The following is a 12005-nucleotide window of genomic DNA, read 5'->3' on the forward strand; positions in this document are numbered from 1 at the left end:
GTGACTGTCCCCAGTGGGTCTCCACTTGCCCTGCAGCAGGGCTGGGAGCAGGGGCTGCACCAGTATGGTGTGCATAGACTCAGCCACATGTGCAGAGAGGGAAATGCAGCAGCACTGAGCCTCAGGCAAGAGACCTCAGCATTGCCTGGAAGCCCCAGCCTTGCTGCACATCACAGCAGTGTGCTCCTTGGCTTTTCTGGCACTCTGTTGCTGCAGAGGTCTGTGCAGGGGCCTTAGCTCCCCTAAAGGGCTAGAGCATAAAAGACTTTTGCAAGTTTTAGGACAAAAACTAGATTCTAATGCCCTACAACCTTTGCCATCACTGACCCCTCCCTTGGGTAGATCATGCAGCACCTCTCTTCTCCTGGTGTCCTGGCCTTTCAGGAGAGGAGCTGAAGGTCAAGCACTCCCAAATGCAGGAGAAGCTCTAGAGCTTCTGTTTTCATTCTCTTTCATGATCTAGTGGGAGGTGTCCCCTGCCTGCAAGGAGGTTGGAACTAGATGATTCTTGAGGTCCCTTTCAACCCTAACAATTCTGTGAGTCTATGAATCATCTGCTTTTCATTTGGGAACATTTGTTGCACTTGAACTAGGGACTCAGTGCCTGCAATGGTAAGATGGATAATGTCAGAGGACCTCTCTCTCCTTCTGTGCACAGTGTGGGCATCCCTTCCTGGTTTCCAGGATGGCTATGGTGCACACCAGCATCGCCTGGAGCAGATCCAGCTCAGAACCCTTCTCCACCGTCTGGGTATATTTTTTTTTTTCATCAAAACTATTTACACAGCACTAAAATTAATGACTGAAAACGTGAGTTTGCTTGGAAATAATCTATCATTTGATTATCACTTTAATGCAGGCAGCCTGGGGAACATCTGCCTCTGCCTGTCTGCATCTCCTCCTGCTGACATGGGGGACTGCTAGGATGGGCTGCTCGGCTGCTCTCTAAACTGGAAGAAAGCCAAAGCCCTGGTGAATAACTTGGTGGTTGCTCTGAGTGAGGAAGGGGAGTGGGGTCCTGTGCTGGATGGGGCACCAGCTGTGCTGTCAGGTCCCACCATAGCCATAAGGCCCTCTCTTAAATCACCTACTGCTCAGTTCACTGCCTCTTGTCCCAGTTGCTGTGTTTCCCAGGGTCTCCCATGGACTCTGGAAAGTGATTCTGTCATCGCTAGAAGAACAAATATGGCTTTGCACTGGAGCACCAGGCAGCAGCATCTGACCGCTCCTGTCTTTACCTCTGCTGGATCCCACCTCACAAAGGGAGGCAGGGGACAAGAAAAACATGTGGGGAACTGCCCAGCGAGGCAGAATTTCCTCCATCCCATGACATTCCATGTGCTGTCTCCAGACCCCTTAGGCTCCTCTGCTGCCTTTTGGGAAGGTTCTAGCCCTGAACTTACAGGCTTTTTTCGGAAAATGTCACCAGCTCCCGATGAGTCAGAGTCCTGCCTCTGCAGCCTGCCCAGTGCCTCGTGCGAGGCATCGGGCTCTGCCGGGCTGGGGTCCCCACAGGCATCTCGCTGCTGTTGCTTGGACTTACTCTTCTTGCTGAGAAAGGAGAGCCTTCTGGTGCCAGCACACAGACAGGGGCTCTGCTGGGAGCTGGGGCTGGCAGCGATGTGTTCTGCTAGCTGGTGCCTGTGGGACAGACTGACACATTTGTGTTACGGCACCCCGGAACAAGGGCTGCAGCTGGCATCTCTGGGCCAAGGCATTTCCATTCCTCCTGCAACTGTGATTCACAGGGCCCAGCAGTGAGGGTTGTTCACCAAGATGACTACCAGTTGAAGGGAAAAGAAAGTGGGTGGAAAGCCTGGGGCTCCTACAGGAAGACTTCTGAGAGCTGTTCCATGTGGCTGTCTATGTGTGTGTGCTTTCAGTCACATACATATGAGGTGTGCTGGAATGGATGCTAGAGCTTCAAGTAAAGCAGAAATGCCAAGGCTAAGGCTGCTGCTGAACCATCCCCCATGCACTTTGGGAACAGAGTTGCTTACAAAATCTTTTATCTCCCTGACTGCTCCTAACGCTATCTCTCCTGGCCTTGAGATCTCTCTGATATTTCCCTTGCATTCTCTTTGCCATTCCTCACGTGGTCCTCAAGTCACACAGGAGGAAAGAGGGATCCCCTTCCCTGGGGCTTTCCCCCACTCTGCAGCAGTGGGATGGGGGCTGCCTCTCTGGTTTTGGGGGCCAACATCCCTTCCCAGGGACAGTGGTTGGGCACAACCTCATATGGAAACATGAGGGTGGTGGCTTCCTAAGCCACCCATGGGAGAGGTGGTGAGCCTGGTTCCTGGTGGTGGAATAGCTAAAGATACATTCTAAGCCCAGCTCCTGATGATTCCACATGCAGCCAGCGACTTCCTGCTCTCCCAGTAATCAGCCAGCCTTGTGTTCAAGCCAAGCATTAGGGAAAGAAGAAACACAATTATCAACTGGGTGGGGAAAGTTTGATTCAGTTGACTCTCTTTGGCATCTTTTAAGGGCACGGAGGCAGGAATAAGAAACCCTGCGTCCAGGGAAGTAGTAAAACTCAGTGAAATTCACCCCATGTCCCTTTTCCCTGAATGATGCAGGGTCCTGCAGGCAGCAGCTTCCTCTGTACAGCCTGAGCTCTGTGGTGATGCTGGGTACTGAAAGAAGCAGACGCCTTATGGGAAAAATATGCATCTAATAATTGCTGTGAAAGCCTGTGTTGCACTGCACAGACACAAAGGGATGAAAGCAGACTGTGTGAACATCCTGACATTTCCTCATTTCTGACTTCTTGTCTCAGACATCACCAACACCCCTTTATGGAAGCTTTTTCAGCCAGTTTCCTCAGTCAGTGAAAAGGAAATGGGATTTCCCAAACACCCTGGGACAGTGCTGATGGTGAGGGGCTCCAAACAGTGCCCTGCACCACAGGCCAGAGGGCAGATCTCTGTGTGGGAGCCACTGGCCAAGGTAGATGAATGGCAGGAATTTGCTGTCGGCTCACAAGTGCTGAAACACCAAAATCCATGGCAGGGGCACCTGATGCCCTGCCTGCGTGCCCTGCTGGCTGTGCCTGCTGCCCCTGGCACAGCTGCATGGTGCTGGGACTGTCTGGCTAGGAGGGACTGAAGGGGAAGACTTTCTGCACTGGTGCCCTGTGAGCTCCAGCAAATCCTTCTCCACAGCTCTCTGCAACGCCAGTCTGTCTCTGCTGGAAATTTCAAGTTGTTCTGAAGGCAGCAAGTTAACAACATTTGGAAACCAGGTCAGCAGAAGCAGCTTAATTAGCTCTCTGAACCGTTGGGACCAGCTCAGATGGTGTCTGCTTTATTGACTCCTTGAATGGGTGATATCGATACGATAGACGTGAGCCTTGCCACGCCAGGGACCTGCTTTCTCTGCTCAAAGACAGGACACCCCAGGCACTTGTTAGGCACAGGGAAACTTCACACAGGGCCACAGAACAGCCTGAACTATCAGCAACACTGCTTTCCCCTTGCCTGTTTGCCCCAGCCATGCAGGGGACCCCTACCCCACTGGCTGGTCCTGATCTTCCCACCTACTGAATGCTTCTTTGGAGGGGACAGAGACGAAGCAGACAAGCAGCAGAGCTTGCAGTGAGCTGGCCGTGTCACCCACAGCACAAGCATAGCTCACACGACCTGCTACCTGCCTTGTCATGTCACCACAAACATCTGCTGCAGCAAATGAAACGGTGAGAGAAAGGGAAAGCAAAAGGCCCTCTCCAGGCAGCATTCCAGCCCCAGGAGCAGGAGAGATGCGGTGCCTGTCACACTGCAGGAAAAAACCCTTTCATTAGTGGCAGGATCATTGCTTGCCTCTTTGAATTACAGCTCAGCTTCTCAGGGGCTCTGCAGGTGAGGTGGGCACAGCCCTGTCTCTACCCACACTCTGGGAGCAGCTCCACTGTGTAAAGCTTTATTCTGATAGATAGCACCTCCCAAAACAAGGAACTGATGGCTTTGAAGCCCTTCCAGGAATCCTGATGTGCTTTCAGCAGAGAAGCTCTTTGCTGTTTGTGAGGGAAGAGCCCCCTCTTCATTCTGCAGTCAGGTGTCATGCAGAAACCCACAAACCCCTCCCCATACGGGACTGCCAGGACAGCCAGGTATGGTCAGCCTGGACAGCTTTTGGAAGAGAACCTTGGCCCTAGAGGAAATTCGGGGTTTCAGCATAAATTGTATTACTCCCCTGCCACCCCTGTCCTGGGACAGTGCTTATTTGCACACACACCGCCAGGCTGGAGAGCAAGTGGTGCTGGACTGGCAGCCGGTCCCGCTCAGGGCTGGATGGGAGCAGCATCAGGCTGGGTGGGAGCCCTGTGGTGAAGAGGGACCAGTCTGGGGGCCCTCTTAGCTGCAGGCAGAGCCATAGACAGGGCTGAAGGCAAAGCATCACCAGACAGGGCAAGGTGCAGGACTGAATTACAGAATCGTTTTGGTTGGAAAAGACATTTTAGATTGTTGAGTCCAACCCTTATCCAAATCTATTACCCTGTGAAGGCACGGGACAGCAGGAAGGACAGGGTAGTGCAATGGGCAGGGCTGGGCTGTGGGCAAGGCTGCAGGCATGGCAGGGTTGCACACAGGGCAGTGGGCAGGCAGGGCAGGGCAGTGAGCAAGGCGGTGAGCAGGGAAGGGCAGTGGGCAGGTAGGGCAGAGCAGAACTGCAGGCAGAGCAGCAGGCAGGGCAGCGGGCAGGCGGGGCAGGGCAGCGGGCAAAGCAGCACAGAGCAGAGGGCAGAGCAGGACCGGGCAGAGCTGCAGGCAGGGCATTGGGCAGGCGGTGCCCAGCAGATGGCGGCGGTGCCGAGGCGGCGCGTCCCGCAGCCTCCCCCGGGGCCGGGCCGACGCCCCCCGCACTGCCCGGGGCCCTGCCCGGCGCTGCCCCGCACAGCCCCGCACTGCCCGGCGCTGCCCCGCCCGGCGCGATCCCGGCGGGTGGCCCGGTGGGGCGGGGCGCGGCTCTGCGCGGCCCCCGCCGCGGCTCCACACCCGCTATAAGAGGAGCGGCCGCGGCCGCGCTCCGCAGTGCATGGCCGCGCCGCGCCCGCGGACGCTGCCGCCCCGCCGGGACCCTCCCCCGGGCCGGCCCCGGGCGTCCCCCCTGCCCGTCTCGCCCCCTTCCAGCCGCCGACACCCTTGACCTTGCCATTCGGGGGCGAGAGCGGCGGCAGCAGGGAGCGTACGGGGTCGCGAAGCTGCCTTGGGATGCGTTAGCCGGGGGATAGCACAGAAATATTTCTGCTAGGAAGGAAAGAGGCAACCTCCTCCCACTGCCAGGAGGCGGAAGAAAAAGAGGATTTAAAGAGCATCCTTGCCCCCTTTGTTGGATGAGAAGGGCAGAGGAGCACCAGCAAGATGAGCACTAGCAGTAAGTATGGCTTTCCCTTGCATTCGCTATGGGAACGGGGCTGATCTTGCACTCATTTAGCTGGGGGGGGTTTGGAAAGAAAACGTCACAGCAGGGTTGACAAGTCTAACAGGATGGATTTTATTATTTCTGTTATTGTTGTTATTATTATTTTACTGCCTGCCTTTTGCTTTCTGACAGCATCTTGCTTCGCTGGCCCTTTTTTTAAAACGTGGACTAAGCCATGGTGCTTATCTCCACCAAGTACTTTTCTTGGCTTGTATTTCTGGGTTTAGAGGGCAGATCGTGGACTAAAATGTCGATATGCAACATGGTGAGAAGGAGCCAGGAGCACTCTGACAGGCAGCAGACTCACTTGCTGATGCCACTGCCTGCATATAAATGGACACAGGGAGAACAGCCTGCAAGGGAGACCCAGAAACCAGTGACCTGAGCAAAGCACAGGTGCAATACTGAAAAACATCTCCCTTCAGCAGCTAGGGATGTGGGTGTTTCTATTGTGTGAGAGACACGGAGGCATTCACGCACAATGTATGAATTTCTAAAGAAGCAGAGCTTGGAAATGTGCTGCAGAAAATGAGAACTGGCACCTGGTACTAGTCTGGTTACTTTTGATTTCATGTCCTTGTTGCAAAGTCTGGAAAGATTGATCGGGTTTGACCAAGTCATAATCCATTTCTTTTTCCTGGCTGATATGATGTTTGACAGCTGTACCCACCTTGCCAGCACAGCTTTGATCCATTCCTTTAAAGGCAATGAGCACCCAGCCAAAGGAGTCAATGCAGATGGCCACCTGAGGGGCTTCCTCCTGGGATAACCTGCCCAAGGAACGTGACCTCCCTCCTGTGGGTCCTGTAGTCTATGTGCAGAAAGGACTCTCCCAGACAGAAACGGCAGGGCAGTGACTTCTCTCTGTGTTGAGGTTTCTCAATCCAAGGGCTTGGGGTGGTTCCCAAGCAAAACACCGTGAAAAATACCTTGGCACGCTGCGAGGCAACAGAACAGGTGATTCCAGCTCTGTTGGGCTGTGTCACAGGCAAGAAAACTTTCCAGGTGCCCTCTGCATGAGCCACACCTGCAACAGGAGCTAGCCCCCTTCCCTGGGGAGTGGGGCTGGTTGTGCCCAGGTAGGAAACAAAAGGGACTGATTCTTTCCGAGCCTGCTGATAACGATGTCTGATAACAAAGGGTCCTCCCTCTGCCTCTCCGAGCGGTGGATTTGGGTCTGGAGCAGAGGGCTGGGATGGCACATGGTGCTCACTGGGGTCAGTGGCCACAGTGGTTAGGTGGCACTGTTAATCTTCCTCTAAGCCAATTTTGACAAATGTGTGTTGGTTCTTTCGGGGATTCCTTGCCAGCTCTTAATAGCCAGCCTGGCTGCTGGTAGTGATAAGAGCTGTTTATGGTACTGGTGTGTTATAACTATCTGATTGTGCTGCAAAACTCCTTTACTGAGTCCTCCCACACACAGACAGGGGTGCCAGCAAACCCAAACGTGCTGCCTGCCTGTTGCTCTGGCATGACTCATGGGAGGAGGCCACTGGGCAGGTAGCAAGCATGGAGATGGAGCTAGGAGCCTCCTGGGAGGTGCCACTGCTTTGCTGTGTGACCTTGGGCACATCACTCAGCCATGCCTCAGCTTCTGGATTTGCCAGCAGTAGTCTGCCACCATGGCTCTTGCCCAGCCCCTTGGATATCTTTACAGTCTTTGCCTAAATATTGCCTGAATACCTCTTTCCAAGTAGCCATGTGTTTTAGTAAAGGTTTGGGAACTTTGATGATCACTTCTGTGCTAGGGGACAATTACTTATGGTCCCTTTGGGAACACACCTGGTACAAGGACTGTGCAACCCAGCAAAGCAGTGGGCTCTGCTCTGTTAGGCTTCTAGATTTTTTTTCTTCCAGTAGCCAAGGGGCTCAAAGTAGGGCTTGCCATACCCAAGTGCTGGCTCATGTTTGTTCTTAGCCATGGAATGATCCTCTTCCAGATGGTTTTGTGAGCCAGGCACAGGGTATAGAGCCATCTCCTCTGTCAGCATGTTCTGTGACTGCTGTGAATGCTGCCAAAAGCTCTTTCTCTCTCACTGCTGCCTCACCCAGCTCTGCACATCCCTACCCAGCCTGTATCTCTCATGTCCATGAGAGATGCCTGTAAGGCATAAAAGGAGCTCAGAAGCCTCATCAGTGGCCTTTATGTCATCTCTCTTTCACCTCACTGATGCTACCTGGCAGTGACCTGCAATGGCTTTTGAAACCCTTTGCTAGCAGCCAGTGGCTCAGGGGAGCTTGGTGTTGCCTGTTGGTCAGAGACTTCCCAACCCTGCTTGCAGCTCTGCCTCCCAGGCATGGCCAACTCTGCTTCTCTCTGATTATTTTTTTAGTGGTTGGTTGGTGTTGGGTTTTTTGGGGTTTTTTACACAGACCATGTACTGACCAAGGGCTCTAATGTGGTGGGATCCAGCCAGCAGGCTCAGCTACACTCAAGCCTCCCCAGTCTCCCATGGTACACAAGGCTCTGCCTGTGCAGATGAGAGAGGGAGACACAGGAGGAGGATGGATGATGAAGCCAAATTGTTCATGAAGTGATTTACAAATGTACCTGTGGCTGCAGGACCAAAATTTTGGGGCTGGCAAATCAACGAGATGTGCAGCTGAAGATAAAATACCACCATCTGATCTGTGAATTCCCACCACTCCTTCCATTTTAGTTGTTTCATTTTCATAGCTCCTCTATCCTGTCTGAAGCTGACGTGAAGCAGGAAACCTGGGGCTGTAGGCCATGGCTGGCCCTAAGCCATGCTGTTGTACAAAACTAACCATGAGGCCTCTGGGGAGCTCTGGGCAGGATTTGCTGGGCTGTGAAGGTGCACATCTGAAGATGCTGTGTGCACAGCACACAGGAGTTCTTGCCTGCCCTACTGAGAGGAGAGGGATTTGCAAGTCCCAGGGTTAGAGGCCCCATGTCATCACCTCTCCCATGATGCAAAGAAGCAGAAGTCATATGGAAATCTTGCCTTTCAGGTGAAGAGATAAAGGCCCTTGATCTTGGGTGTCAACTCATATCCCAAGGCTGCAGAGCGAACCAGGTGGCCCTGAGGGTGCAAGTGTTGTGCTGGCCAGGAAGGTGGCCTCTTCTCCTGGCCTCAGCAGGTGTGCAGCGAGCGTTTGGAGGACACAGTGTTGATATTTACATTAGCTATGCTATTTGTACCTCCCACTCCAGTTAGCACTGCTAATTGGCTGCAAATGGATTCATACATTCATACACAGGACTATCAGTGCTGCTCTGCTCTGCAATTCCATTGTAGCTGGATCCTGTAATGCAAACCCTTCTCCAAGAGAACGTCCCTTAAAATCACCTCTTGATCTATGCTCTGTGTTCAACCTCTCCCTCAGAAGCTGGCCTGGTACAGGGATTTGAACGTGACCAGTGCTGTGCTCGTGCTCATTAAAAGGAAAAGGGTTGGAGCTGTCAACTGCTCCAGGGATTTAAGACTCTGAAATGTGTGAGTAATCCCATCAGCTTTGAAGGTAGCCATCAAGTCTGGGTGCTGCAGGTCCATGGAGTGAGTATGATCTGCAAGTAGGGGTCACCCTGATGGGACCCTTGGGGGTGGTATTTGCACATTGTCTCTCCTGGTCCAGCTCTGTTGTGGTGGGAGGATGGCTGCTGAAAGTCTTGGCATTGACCTTGTCAGGGCCAAGGTGCTCCTTGTTTAATGGGCTCTGGTCTAAGCAGAGAAAGACACAGCTCCTGGGGGACTCCGGGGCTGAAGCAGGTTTGGCAGGCTCCAGATCAGTGTTGCTGTGGGTTATTGAAACTGGCTCACAAAGCAGAGATCTTCCAGACTCCTTTCTGTCTCCAATATATACCCTGAAGAGGGAGACCAGAATCTGCCCCCATGGCAAGTCAGTTCAGGGTTGAGGGAAGCAGGACCATCTATCTGCCATCCTCTTCTGAGCAGCTGACAGCCTGTTGGAGCACAGAAAGCTCTTGCAGAGGGAATGTGAAGTGGAAAGTTTCCCCAGACCATCCAAACCCCTGGCTCCTCTCAAATTCCTGCTTGGAGGCTCCTCTAGTCTCAAAGCTGCAGGAGGAGACATGAGGAGAGGCTGGCATTTGGGCAGAAAAGCTTCGTGACAGATACTGATGAATGCAGCATGTTTGCTTGGTTATTTTTGTCTTTCCTAAATCATGCTCCCAGTTACAGGGTGATCCACTAAGCATAATTACCAGTAATCTCTAGCTGCATGTGGTTGCAAGGTGTTTACCAGCAAACTCTGCTAAGTCCCTGTGTAATTAAAAAGGAATCACGTGGTGTTGCACATCTCTGGGAGCTGCAGCTCTGCTCTGTACAGCTCATCAGGCAGGGTGATTCACAAGGTCTCCCCACCCAGCAGGGTAGGACCTGCTGAGAAGGACATGGCCTTTCTTCTGTGTTCACAAGTGCAGTGAATCCAGAGAGGTCAGCCTGTTGGCGTGATGGGAAGTGTTAGTCTTGCCAGTGGAGAGGCTCCAGTTTTTGCAGGAGTGACACCAACCGGTTCTGGGGGGTTGTACAGATGAGTCTTTTCAGTCACAGCACTCATAGTAAATGATCCACACTGGTTCCTGTTCAATCTTTGCAATGTTGGAGGCTGCCACAGTCATGCAGTGAACTGGGGGCAAAGCATATCTCCAGTGAGGGAGGACCCAGCAGAGGGAGGTGCTGACTAGAGCAGTGGTGCTGCTGCTTAGTCCCTGGGTGCTTGGTGAGAATGGCTTTGGCCAAACCCTTGTGCTCTCACCCCTGCCACCCCAAGAGCTGCTGGACAGGCTCTTTGTCCCCTGGACAGGGGAAAGAAGCAGATCTCCGAGCAGAACTCTTCCTTCTCTGGCAAATTGTCAAGGAGGAGGCTTGTAGAAGGAAAAGAGATGGGTGCAGGTGGGACAGAAGAAAGAAGGGACACTGGTGCAAGAGAGAGTCTTGCAAGACATAAAAATCTACCTTCTTAGTATGTTCTCTCCAAACCCAACTGTGAACATTACCTAGCATCCATGTGTCTCCAAGGAGGGCTCTAGCACTGTTTTTGCAGAGTGTGGGCACCAAGGGGAACTCCATCTTAGACCTCTCAACTAACAGCCAAGCCACAGGCTGCTGCCACAAACAATTTGATAAAAATTGTATCCTCTGTTCTCTGGGCATCCTAGCAAATCATCTGTTGCATTTGCTTTGGTGCTAAGAAAATTCAGAGCCCAGGCAGCTTCTCACTAGCCTCATGCTGGTGGATGGACTCTCACCAAGCTTCTTTTAGGCTCTCCTGCAAACCATCTTTTTTTGGCAGCCTGCCCTTTGAAGAGCAGAAGCCATGGAAAGTGGCCCTGCAGGCCAATGAAGTGCATGCTGTAAAGTCAGTTGAAGCAATTGAATTATTTTAAAGGCCTACCATGGTCTTATAAATAGCAAATTTTCTAATGACAAAGTGATGATTGGTTTAGCCAGACAACTATCAGTGATGCCAGCAGGCTCTATTATTGACAGACTGGTTTGTTAGCAGCAAGGAGCCAGTGTGGTGCAGCCTTTCCTCTCTGCAAAGCTGTGAAGGAGTGAAGGTAAACCCACCAAGCTCCTGTCAGCCCCATAACAAAGTGGTTGGAACATCTATTTGGATGTTTTTAGAGCAAATACATCTGTGCAGCACCTCCAGAAAGCATGCTTGGGGGTAAACTGGTGATGGCAAGGACTCAGGCAGAGAGCAATTGGCAAGGAGTGAGCTTTGCAGGATGAAAGGGGGCTTGAGAGCAACCACAGTAGCCATAGCCTGAGTTCAGATGTTTCAGGCCCAGAATGATTGCTTGTGAGCAGTTCAGGACAAGTGTGGCAGGGTGACTTGCAGCCTGCAGCAGGGAAGGTGGTTCTTGCTTGGAGGGCACCTAGGCTGTCCCAAGTCCTCCTGTGCCTAGCATCTCTGCCTCTTGAGTCTGTAGGCTCAGTAAATTGCTGGGGAAGTAGAAGACCTTGAGTGCACTGATGCACAACCCTGATGGATGTGCTTTGCTTTCTAGAATGGTCTGTCTGAAGCTTACCAGGACCAAACTGATGTAGTGTGGCAGCAAACTCAGGCTCACAGTTCCCATTTATTTGATGGTGGCTCAGGTGGTTGGTAGGCCACAGCTTATACAGGCATTTTTCAGTTCAGGTGTAATCTTCTGAATGCTTTATCAGTATCAGCCATAAGCCCTGGCCTGGGAATTGATGTGCCTTCTCTGCTGCCTGAGGCAGAGATTTAAAATAAAGGAGCTGGTACTATAGATTTCTTTATGTAGGCTGTCTGACCTTCCTTTCTTCTTACCCTTTCTACCCTGACAAGGTCCTCTGAGCCCCAAGCATCACTTGTTCTTCTGTTCATAGACATTTTACTCCACTTCCACCTTGTTTGTGAGACTTGGACAACTGGGAAAGTCATTGGGTAAAGGTTACTACCTTCTCAGGTAGTTTGAAACTATCCTGTTGGCTTCTGTGTTCTTTCTTGGCAACATGTGGCATGTTCTGGAGAGCACCACACAGCTGTTGGGCAGGAAGGGCTTTGCTGGTGCAATGCCAGACCTGGGAGCTCCTCTTCAGCCCAGCTTAGTTCATTGCAGTCTG

At 52.4% G+C, this 12005-nt stretch overlaps 1 protein-coding gene across 1 annotated transcript in view; it reads right to left on the reverse strand.

The window, feature by feature from the left end:
• SH3TC2 (SH3 domain and tetratricopeptide repeats 2) overlaps positions 1-12005 on the reverse strand; it is a 40426-nt gene that overhangs the window by 26046 nt on the left and 2375 nt on the right. The window contains 3 exon segments of the mRNA XM_054389380.1: positions 1404-1641; positions 3515-3680; positions 4777-5203. Of these exon segments, the coding sequence (XP_054245355.1) occupies positions 1404-1641; positions 3515-3680; positions 4777-5203 (831 nt within the window).

The sequence above is a fragment of the Indicator indicator genome, chromosome 18, assembly GCF_027791375.1.
Source record: "Indicator indicator isolate 239-I01 chromosome 18, UM_Iind_1.1, whole genome shotgun sequence".
NCBI lineage: Eukaryota > Metazoa > Chordata > Aves > Piciformes > Indicatoridae > Indicator > Indicator indicator.